Source organism: Rosa chinensis, chromosome 7, assembly GCF_002994745.2.
Source record: "Rosa chinensis cultivar Old Blush chromosome 7, RchiOBHm-V2, whole genome shotgun sequence".
Taxonomy (NCBI): Eukaryota; Viridiplantae; Streptophyta; class Magnoliopsida; order Rosales; family Rosaceae; genus Rosa; species Rosa chinensis.
The window spans coordinates 44951396-44962400 of NC_037094.1; the positions used below are offsets into that span (position 1 = coordinate 44951396).

At 35.8% G+C, this 11005-nt stretch overlaps 2 protein-coding genes across 36 annotated transcripts; one reads left to right on the top strand and one right to left on the bottom strand.

The window, feature by feature from the left end:
- The first annotated feature begins 248 nt into the window (after positions 1-248).
- On the top strand, positions 249-3774 carry LOC112176821 (nucleosome assembly protein 1;3-like). Of its 35 annotated transcripts, none has more exons than XR_005803991.1 (9): positions 250-490; positions 606-623; positions 706-797; positions 972-1092; positions 1232-1363; positions 1459-1889; positions 2433-2525; positions 3081-3364; positions 3521-3774. XR_005803991.1 is itself a non-coding variant. In XM_024314912.2 (7 exons), exons 1-6 carry the CDS (start codon positions 1480-1482, stop codon positions 3096-3098), a joined length of 330 nt encoding a protein of 109 aa, XP_024170680.1. In that variant the 5' UTR covers positions 1459-1479; the 3' UTR covers positions 3099-3364; positions 3521-3774. The 35 variants fall into 35 exon arrangements, 1 of the variants encoding a protein (XP_024170680.1); XR_005804001.1 differs by having other exon boundaries at positions 1009-1092; XR_005804011.1 differs by having other exon boundaries at positions 1032-1092.
- Positions 3775-4258: 484 nt separating this feature from the next.
- On the bottom strand, positions 4259-10383 carry LOC112176819. The gene is made up of 17 exons (XM_040511457.1): positions 10281-10383; positions 10113-10189; positions 9906-10023; positions 9742-9818; positions 8525-8563; positions 8131-8401; positions 7386-7456; positions 7108-7221; positions 6777-6869; positions 6561-6605; positions 6388-6426; positions 6031-6268; positions 5438-5514; positions 5242-5352; positions 4793-4885; positions 4483-4530; positions 4259-4397 (listed from the first exon to the last, which is right to left on the bottom strand). The coding sequence occupies exons 1-15, from the start codon at positions 10381-10383 to the stop codon at positions 4805-4807; spliced, it is 1554 nt and encodes a 517-aa protein (XP_040367391.1). The 3' UTR covers positions 4259-4397; positions 4483-4530; positions 4793-4804.
- Between the last annotated feature and the right edge of the window lie 622 nt (positions 10384-11005).

An 11005-nucleotide genomic window follows, 5' to 3' on the forward strand; every position in this document is an offset into this window, starting at 1 on the left:
TTAGTGACCAAATTATAGTGACCAACCTATAATTGGTCATTAATAAAATGGAATTAATGACCAACATTACCCATTGGTCACTAAAATAGTCGGTGCTAAATTTTTTCTAACTCCAGCTCAATTATTGTATCTTAGTGACGAAATCTATAATTAATAGTGACCAGCTCATGTTTGGCCACTACATTAAATTTGGACACTTGTAGGGAAACGTTGTCGTTTTGGACTTAGTGACCAACTATTTTACATTTTCCTTGGTGAATTTTCAAGCGGGAAGTTTTCAGGGTCGAAAATTTTCGCTGTCTCCAAAAAGTTACAGGCGCGCTTCCAATTCCTGAATGAAAGAAGGATATTGTGATACCCATCTTGTTCTTCTCTCACTTCGACTCTGACTCCGACTCCAACTCAAATCTTCTCCGACTCATACCCATCGACTCTGACTCCGACTCAGATCTTCTCCTCTGCTCCTGTTGCCTTCTCCACTGCTCCTATTGTAGGTATCTCTTTCACGAGGCTTGTTGAAAACTGATTCCACTCCATGGTTGAGCTATTGACTATGGGTTTTGTTTTTTTGGCAATCAAATTGACTTTGGGGTTTGAATCGAGAGGTTTCATGAAGCAATTTGGTACTTGAGTTAATTTTAGGGTTATGAATGTTTGGGTTTTGATTTGGTTTGATTTTCCTTATTTCTAATTTTTATTGATCAGGTTGCTTTTCATATATCTATTTCAAGGATTAGCTGGAGACGACGAAGAAGGATTGACAAATAAACGATTGGCTTTTCGTATTTCTGGGTCTGGTAAGAAGTTGCCAGTAGTTCGATTTTTTTTTTCCCATATAACTTGACTTTCTATGGTTGTGTTCTTTTGTATTATCACTTCTATATATTGTGGATTTTAGGAAGTTTAGGAGTTGATTTTGTGATTAACTTGTATTCTGAATTATTTGCTTTACTCTTAAACGATATCCAAAGGGGGGTTTGGTTTCAAGCGTGAGTTCTTCTTTGACAGCAATCCTATTTTTCTAAATCCAGTCTTAACAAAGACTTATGACATGATTGACGAGGATTTACCCATTTTAAGAAAAGCAATAGGGTAAGTTTCATCTCTCCCTTGTCTACATATGTTAAGTAATCTGGTTTGCTAAGTTATAATTATGTTATGAGCATAAAGGCAACTGCATGGTTCTTTGTATCTACTTAACAATAACTTGGTTGAAACTTGTGCTTTGCAGGACTGATATAGAATGGTATAGTAGAACACGTTTGACACCAAAGCTCAATGAGAAGAGGGCACTAACAATTGGGGAAGTTTCTTCAACTTCTTCAGTCCACTCGAAGTCCCCAGAGTTATAGATGGAAAAGCGGTAAGATTGTCTTCTTTACTTTTGTTATTTGACTCTCTGGTTTCTTATCTATTCTTATTGGGTGAGCTCATAATTTATCTTTTATACTTGGACAGGTTTCTGAACTTATTAGGAGGATGATTCCAAGTCATACTAGTATGATTGTTCCAGATGATACATGTGTTCTTTAAATTCCCAAATTTTGTGTTCGTTTGATGTTTGGACCATTATACTGAGTAACTGAGGTATTCCTCTTTTTTTTTTCCTTATGTTCTTGACATTGTTCTTTATAGGTCAACCATTCGAGAGGTACGTCATTCCCCATGCTGTGTCATAGTTTGCAAAAAAGTAAAGAGAACCTTTTTTCTCCTTTAATATTTAATAGGCTCATCATCCTCTCTCTCTCTCTCTCAATTTTTATTGTATTTAATTTTACAGTGGCCCAACTTCTGCCACCTCTCTCCTCAGTAGTTCACCTATCAGAATATCCAATCTTGCCTCTGGAGGAGTTCTCAATGACCAGGCAGTGCTAGTGAGCGCTTTCAATGTTAGTAACCTAATTACATATATAAAAAAAAGACTGATATTTCACTATTGTTGGCTTATCACCATTAGCTTTCCATTCCCCTGTTTGCGGTTTACATGTTTGATTAGTTGGGGGTTTTGGTATTTGCGCAGGATAAGATGCAGATTTTAGATGGGCAGGACTCTGTGATCCTGAGGAGCCTTGGACATATCCAGGCATGATTATCACTATCTTGATTGGTCAAATTTTTTATGTTCTTAATGCTTCATTATTTGGAGCACTGTTATTGTTGATTTGTGGTTTATATGTTATTTTAAGTCAGTATCTTGGCCCAAATTTTGGTAATTCAGATTTCAGTATTTACAACTTTGTTTTTTTATTGTTAAATAACTGCTATTTTTATTCAACTCAATATATTTGGTCTTATTTCAAATTGTTTAATACTAGAGACCAATAGGAATGCCACTAATGAAATGATTGTTATTGAGTTATAAAAACTATTTGATGAAGTAGTTAAATATTTCTATTTGTTTAATACATGAGACTTGATTTTTGAACTTGCAGAGGAAACTTGATAAACTGGAGGAAGAGTTTTTCAAAAAGAGAGGAGCACTTAGAGCCAAGTACGAAGAATTGTATGAACATCTCTACAACAAGGTATCATACATGGTGATCTACATAATTATACATTTGTATTAAGAAACCTTCTCAATTTGTCTTTTAGAATTTTAGAGTCTTAGGCGGATCAATCAGCATGTCACTTTTTCACCCATTTTGACACTGGTTGATGAGCTTAGGTTGTAGAAACTATCACCCAAACTGGAAATTTAAAAACTACATTGATCTCTCGCTGATTACCCCTGCTTGCCAATTGATCTGTGAGTGCATGTGCATTCATATGCTAGGAGGCTCATGCTTTGTATCTTTATGTGCATATTTAATTTCTATGGTCAAACTCTCCTAAGTTCTTTCAGATCAGTTATTTTTTTGAATCCCTATGCGGGTGTATCCCAAATTCAGTTGGATGTCCCTGATTCCTCTTCTTTTTTTTTTCTCTCTCTCTCTCTCTCTCATTTTGGTTCTGTTCAGTTGGATGTTCTCTTAACCCATGGTCTTCTACAGTTATTATGATACTTTTTTTCCCACTGTTTTTTGTGTGCAAGTTCAGATAATGTCTGATTACTTTTGATCTGATTCATTTTACATATGCAGCAAATCGTGCTCAAGTGAGGGAGTCAAATCAAGGTAGATCAAACAGAAAGACAAGCAATGCAACTTGCAGAGTGAGTTGATGGCTGCAAAGTCTACTGCAGCTCAGCAATGAGGAGTTAAGAGATAGTCAAAGCTGGTGTCGCTCAGCAAAATGAAGAGTTAGAGGCAGTGAAGGCTAGAGCCGCTGCACAAAATGAAGAGTTGGAGGCACTAAAGGCAAGACAAAATTATACCGACATACTTTTACTTAAATTGACGGCGTAGTTATCCTCTCAAAACTGATGGTATGCATACATGATTCATTTGTGCTGTTGCAATTATATTATATCAAGGAAATATAATTAGTGTGTATAGTGAATACTAGGCCTTTCTTAGATGCAAGTCTTACCTACATTAGGATGAAGATTATAACTTGTTGTATATGTTTTGTTATATTGCAGATTGGTCTAAGCTTCAAAAAAGTACATCTTGCAAACTACCATTGAAGGCTTATTGAACTTCTAGAAAGACTTGTATGTATTTCGATTTATTTTGAAATTGCTATTAAGGATGGATATTGACATTTGTATATTTTGGATTTGCAAATTTAAGTAGTATTTCAGGATAGAGATACATGTCTTATATTGTATTAATATTGATATATAACTGGTTTTTGAGTACATTTGATTTTATGGTGTTGGAGTATTGAAGGCTACTTTGATTTGTATTGACACACTAAATGATAAGGTTTGTTTTAACAACTAGGAAAAATGGCCAGTTTAGTTACTAATTAAAGTACCAATGATCTAGCAATATGGTCACTAAAAGCATGTCAATGAATGGTTTTCAATGACCAAATTTTGCATTTCAGTGACCATTGGTAACACCTTTAGTGATGAATCTGTAGGTCACTAATGCTATTATTATTTGTGACCATAAGACCGTGGTCACTAAAGACATTTTGAATTAGTGACCGTAAAATTGTGGTCACTAAAGATATTCTGAATTAGTGACCAACTTACATTTGTTGGTCACTAAATAGAATTAGTGAGGGACCTATAGTGACCACCTAGTGACCACCCAAATTTGGTCACTAACCATATTTAGTGACCAGATTTGTTAGTTTTAGTGACCAATGTAGTGGTCATTAATACCCAGATTTGTTGTAGTGCACAGACGGTAATAACATTTGGCTATTCAACATGCAAGTAAAGATCATTATATTAGTATAGTCTGAGAATACCGAGAAAAAAAAAATGTAAACCATCCGAAGCACCAGGGAACAGTATTATTCCTTACACTAGTCCTGACATCACAGTTCATGATTCTTGCCATTTCCTGCACCACAGGGAGTTAAACTGTCAGATAGAACACTAAGTTTAGAGTGGGAAGATCAGTAAAACAAACTTTAGTGTGGATCTACCTCTAAACCGAGATCAACTCGTGGTCAAACCACTTGATCAAATTGCTCCTGTACAAAGCAAAAATTAGAAAAGCCTGACAAGTGAGCTGTTGCCAATATATTCCCAAGCATTACCAGCATATTCCCCAAATTAAACCCAAAAAAAACCTCTAAACCTTTCCAAAGGCTAAGAAACACAAAGATTATTATGTTATACATGATACTACAGACTCATAAAACATAGGTCCAAAAGTTAGATGGCAGATACCTGCTACAAACATAGGAAGGAAAAAAGAAGAAAAAAAGAGAATTTAATCATGCAATTTCGCACCTTCGTGATCCCTTATTTTAAGCAAAACCCGCCATACTGAGACCCTGTCCGGATGAAGTCATAGTACATACTGCCTTCCAGCACTTGTATTGCCTGGAAAAACGGTGGTGCACTCAAATCGGAAAACTCAAACAGAACCGGCTCAAATAAAATAAAACAGATCAATTCCATTAAAAAAAAAAATTTGCAAAGAACAAAAGGTATAATAACAAAAGATAGCAATTCACATGAAGAATAAAATACTCTGACAAGAAATTACACGTCTATGGGATTGCTATTCACCATGAAGTAGATATTGTTAAGGTCCTATTATTACCAAGCTCTTGCATTAAAATAGAGATCACAGAACAAAACTAAATACCTAATTAAGCCACCATTAGAATCATCAGTACAGGTCGGGTCATTAGTTATTAGATAAGATAAAAATAAAAAGGGATAGACCATTGTACCTTAGAAGGTGGAATACCAACTGATAAAAGTTTAAGAACGTCCAAAATCTTGTCACTAATATTTGATTCCCCGGCCTTTGTGGTTACAGACACTGTCATGTAAAACTCGGCCTGACAATAATTCCAAAAACATTGAACCATACACAATTTGAAAAACAACACAACATTTTCATAAACAGCATTTATCATGGCTCACCGCAACCAGTTTGCACGAAATGTCATGCTTTTGTAAACACGATTCCACAATTGACCAATTATCATACAACTGAGTTGCTGCACCAAACAATACAAATGCCCATTGGTTACAAAGCATGTGTTCTATTTTAATGGGAAAAAGAAAATTAAAAAGCATAAATGGAATGAGCTCACATGGGAAAAACAAATGAACGAATAAAACAAAGACCTCTACAGCACATGGAAACTTATGCCCCAACAAAGAAATACAGTGGATTTAGGTTGTGTTATGTGGACATAAGAATGGTGAACTTGTTCTTATAGGTTGTACCATAAGACAGCTGAGCATGCCCAAATCTCACAAAAACGAGTAAAATGAAACACAAGGTACATTCATTAAGTAAAACCAATCCCTGAATATACATGCATGCATATATATGAACAATAATCAGTATGTTGTAGAATATAATAGTTCGGCATAGAACCAAATTTTTATTACTATAACTCTATAAGAATCATCAGAGGCCATCACCAAGTGTGATTTGCCTTCAAAACTCTCATTTTACTTAAATTACTGAGCAGCCTGAAAAATAAATAGAACAAGAAGAAGGGTACCTTGTAGTTGCGAAAAGAATGTACAGAAGGAGCTGACTTCAAGCATGTGCAACGACGACCCCGATTTTTCCATCTCCATGTGCTTGACGTGTGGATCTTCAATATTTTCCAGCCCTCGTGATGCAGAATTATAATCCGTGCAAACAGTCCCAGGACACAGATTATGAAGAAAGCAGTTTACCACTGACTGCTTGAACAATTCTAGTGAAGTTTTCCCCACAGCAGCAACAGTGTAATACTATTCATTTACAGAAAAAATAGAATAAAAAATTCATAGTTCTCACTTAAACTGGAGGAAGATTAGTGAAAAGATGTACAAATTTTATCCCTCAAAATTACAGAGGAACAATCACTTACGTTGAGAAATACATTACATTCCGCCGTTTCGGCAACTGCCTGCATCCAAATTATAGTGCCAAATAGTTAGACACAACAACTATAGCCGGAAGAACCAAAAATCTCATACCTATCATAATTTGAAGTTAAATATATCCTGCATCCACTCAGTAACAAGCAATTCGGACACTTACCTGTAGGGAGTGGCGAAGACATTCCCATCGTATAAGGTATTCCTCCTGCACCCAATAGAAGAGATCAGATGGCAAAAAAGTGAGCTTTAGCACATATAAAGCATTGCTAATTAATCCCACCACATCCAAACTACACTACACAGTACGCTTCCAGAAACATATTTGATAAGCAGACTGACAAGTTAGATTTGTTTGATAAAAATCAACAATACCCACCTCACTGATCCCAAAGTCTGAGCAAATCCCACCTTCTTGATTCCCAATTTTAATTACGCAAGTTTGCATACTACCATCCAATATTTCTATTGCCTGAAATCAACATGTCATTCACTTAAATAAAAAAACTAATACAAAATAGCAAAAATTATGTGCTTATTGTCCAAGATTCATTACATCCAACAGCCTGATAAAATATAAGGAAGCTACATCGAAAGAGAAAAATTTATTACCATGCTATGACTTAGAAATAGAAGAGACCATTTGAACTTATAGAATGGCTCCTTAATAATTAGATTAGAAGACAAGAAAAAAGGATAAGCCATTGTACCAGAGATACTGGAACATGAGTTGTTGACAGAAGTTCAAGTAGCTGAAAAGCCTTGTCAATGATATCTGGCTCATTAGTACATCTCGTTGTTGTGAATGCCATGGAATCCTTCTCCTGAAGGAACAATTACACATATACATCAAAACCATAAATGTTCGAAACACAGCTGATTTAGTGTACAGTAGATTTTATAAAATAATAATAATAGTAATAGTAATAGTAATAATGATAACAAATCTGCAAACACAACATATAAAGAGTTATTTATCATGACATACCAGAGTACATGAAATGCCATAGTTACTTAGGGAAGACTCCAGCATCGACGAAGCTTCTAGCAACTTTGCTGCTGAACAAATAAATGCAGATGCTCATAAAAAGGAAAGTATGAGTTCCTTTTAAATAATAAGTAGCCTCTTGGCACATACTATGTCCGTACTAATTGGCTCTTAAAAGAAAATGAAAAAGGGAAAGGGAAAGGAAAAGGAAGTGATCGAAAGAAATGAAAATGGCGGTTTTTCCCCCATACAAGAAAACTGATTACCATGCCACCCTAACTCAGTAATATATACTGCATTTATTGGGTTTATAAACTTAACAACCTCAGGATGTATAAGATAATAACAATAAATCCCAAGGTCAACAACTAATCGAAAAAGTTCAAATGCAAATTAATATAATAAGACCTGTGTTTAGTGTTCTTTCAAGCTAAACTAAAGGTAAACTAATCCTAAAGGGGTACGGATGCCACTAGACAATGAGAGCATTTCACTAATATATAATTTACTTGTTATCAGGAAAAGCATCTAGAGTATACATTGCATGCAGCAACTCAATGTGGTTATCCAACCTATGTCTTTATATGTACAGTTCATGTGAGGAGATTTTCAAAGTCATGCTGATTCACCAAACAGGAGGAATTAATAGGTTTGAAAACCAAATTTTAACGGGTAGCTATGAAGAATGAGAACCACTGAGCAGCCCAACAACAAAGGAGATTACACGAAAAAGAGAGTAAGGCACCTCGTTTTTCATGGAGTAACGTATAGAGAGAGCAGACTTCAGGCATGCTATCTCTGAGAAAAAAAGGGGCAGACCTCACCATCTCCATGTGCTTGGCATGTGGATCCTCAAGATCATCCATCGATTGATGCATTCCAAATTCGTTTCCAAACTTCCTGATAGAGGTTGCAGGACACAAATTTTTGGTGATGCAGTCTCCCACAACTGACCTGAGCCATGAAATTCTTTCAACTGTATTCTCCACAGCAGTCACAGCAGTAAAAGTGTTCTCCTATCATTTTACATGCAAAGTCAAAATCATTAAAATCATAATTCTCAGTTAAACTGGAGGTAAGAAGAAAAGGAAAAAGAAATTTACAATTACTATCAGAATAACAAAATTCAAGAAACTCACGTTAAGAAAGATATGACATTGTGTTGCTTTTGAAAGTGCCTGCATCCCAATTCAAATGTAAGAATCTTTAAAGATTGAGCTAGATGAATGAAGCAAACATGTGGATGTCTATCAAAATGTAACGCTGTATAAATTTTTCTTATTTTTTTTTTTAATAAGTTTTGCATGGTAACATCATTAAAGCTAGAGTCATCGTTTTATACACCTTTAGGGAGTAGAAGAGGCATTCCCATCGTTTAAGATATTCCCCCTGCACACAAAGTAGGTGTCAGAGAAGCAGAAAAGTGAGTTTAGCATATGAAAAAGTTACGATTTTGGGTCTTCATTGAGGAGCTAGGTAGCAGAAGCCATAACTGATTAAGGATCATATTGTACATATAATTGATTCAAGAATAAATTAGAAAGACAAACAAACGCTTAATAACCACATTACAATATTACAGTGCAGAAATTAAAAAGTCATCACTACTGCAGAGAAAGCTTCCAAAAAAGAAAAAAGAAAAGAAACATTTATAAGAGTCTAATAGGTTCAAAAATATTTCAAAAGAGATGGACAGGAAACTTGCTCAACAAAAGAGAGGGAAGGAGGTTTATGCAACATCTACCTTCTTGACCCCAAATTTTGTGCAAAGCCCCCCTGCTGATCTCCTATCTCCATGATTTCATGTTGCCTGCTGCCTTGGAATATTTCTAATGCCTAAAACCAAAACATGGTTCAGTCTAATCAGAAACTTGATAACTTGCTCTTATGAAGAATTAAAAAAGAAACGGCAGCAATAGTTATCACATATGTCAAATAAAAGGTAGATACTGAACCTGCGAAGTAAATATTCTAACTTATATATATGAGCAAAATTATGTGCTGCTGTTGGAGAACAGAACAAATCACCGTATACCTATGCAACTATTATAAAACATTTGAACTTAACAATGGATGGTGTGAATTTTCATTTTTAAAAAAAAAAAAAAAAAAAAGAGAAGGGGTTAATTCTATTACCATATATGGCGGAACAAGACTTGTGGACAACAGTTGAAGGAGATGTCTAGCTCTGTCAAGGAGATACTGTCTATCAAGAAATGTGGTTGTTGAGACTTGCATGGAACACTCAGCCTGGTCACAGTTTGAAACACAAGATTTCCATATGTAAATGGAAAATGGCATACGCAGTTAAAAATAAGCCTGACGAATGTAGAGAGTTAATCGACGCAGGACATACCAAATTGAGATTGCATGAAATGGCAAACTCATACAAGAATTCTTCGACGTCGGGCCAAACATGTTTCAACTTTGTTGCTGAGCAAAAGAATGGAGAGGGTCATATCATAGGTTGCTAACTTGAATCATTAGGTAGTAATAAGGTAGATAAGAGAGAATAAGCACCTCGATTTTCGGGGAAGGGCACAGTGAAAGTGGTGATTTCAAACTTGCCATATTTGTTCAAGACAGGGCCAGGGTTCCACTTACTTACCCCTTGTACGAATGTGAGGGTTCGCTCAGCCTGACAATAAACAAACAGTGTCATATCATATCATATCATAACGTCCATAATTAAATTCAGTTTGAGACTCAATCTCAATCTTAACTTACCGCATTCAGAGTGATTGTGATGCCATACTTTTCTAATTTCGATTTCGCGTTCTGAAAAAATTTTTCCAAATTTTCATCTGCACCCACATAACGAACAACAATCAAAATCAAATAACAAATTAACAACACCCAGCCCCTGCCGCAGTGGCTTAACAGAATTCATCGTACCTGGGACTGTATCGGGGATCGGATAAACTCGGTAGTCGACCTGTGGCTCCTCCATCATCGGCTTAGGATTCACCAACAAGTCATCATCGACGGCCATATCCATCAATGTAGAAGGAGGACTATCTGGGAAATCGCTGATAGGCTCTTCAGGGAACTATGTTTTGCTTGGGAAGCAATCAAACGACCTACTTATGAGGAAATAAAATCCCAGGCCGAGATAACAAGTCAAAACCCAAAATAAAACCCACAAAGCTGTCCACATATTTATAGTTTATTGTTCTGGGTTGGTTTACAAGCAATGTACCAATACATTGAGTAGACTACTATGATTCAGAAATATATCACTAGTAGCTTCATGCATTGGTAGATTAATTTGAGACAAACTCTACTTTTGTATCGAATCAATCTATCTCTGTCTCAAACCAAGTCTACGTAATGTATCAATACGTTAATGTGTTGTGAAACTTTCTTTCGTTAGGGGTTTGACCTTGTTAGAGGGTTTGAGGTTCCTACAATAGAGGGTTTGAGATTGTTACAATGGGGGAGCACGCTAAACCTTGGGCATGTTCAGTAAGTGCATGAAGAATTTATCCATTTTGTGAACGTCATTACCAGCCAAATATATGGAAGATATGTTGTAATCAAATAACTCCAAACTCTCAAAGTAAAGATGACTCGATTAAAGAAAGCAGTAAAATTAGGATTGGGCAAGGATACTTCAGATA

Bases quoted from the DNA above. Each gene is read 5' to 3' on its own strand.
- LOC112176819 (XM_040511457.1), bottom strand. From the start codon at position 10,383: ATGGATATGGCCGTCGATGATGACTTGTTGGTGAATCCTAAGCCGATG. The intron at 6,870-7,107 runs GTACAATGGCTT...TGTTGATTTCAG, and splicing joins CTCATGTTCCAGTATCTCTG to GCAATAGAAATATTGGATGG. The intron at 6,269-6,387 runs GTAAGTGATTGT...GTAAATGAATAG, and splicing joins AATGTAATGTATTTCTCAAC to TATTACACTGTTGCTGCTGT.
- LOC112176821 (XM_024314912.2), top strand. The intron at 1,890-2,020 runs GTTAGTAACCTA...GTATTTGCGCAG, and splicing joins TGCTAGTGAGCGCTTTCAAT to GATAAGATGCAGATTTTAGA. The intron at 2,084-2,432 runs GCATGATTATCA...TTGAACTTGCAG, and splicing joins GGAGCCTTGGACATATCCAG to AGGAAACTTGATAAACTGGA.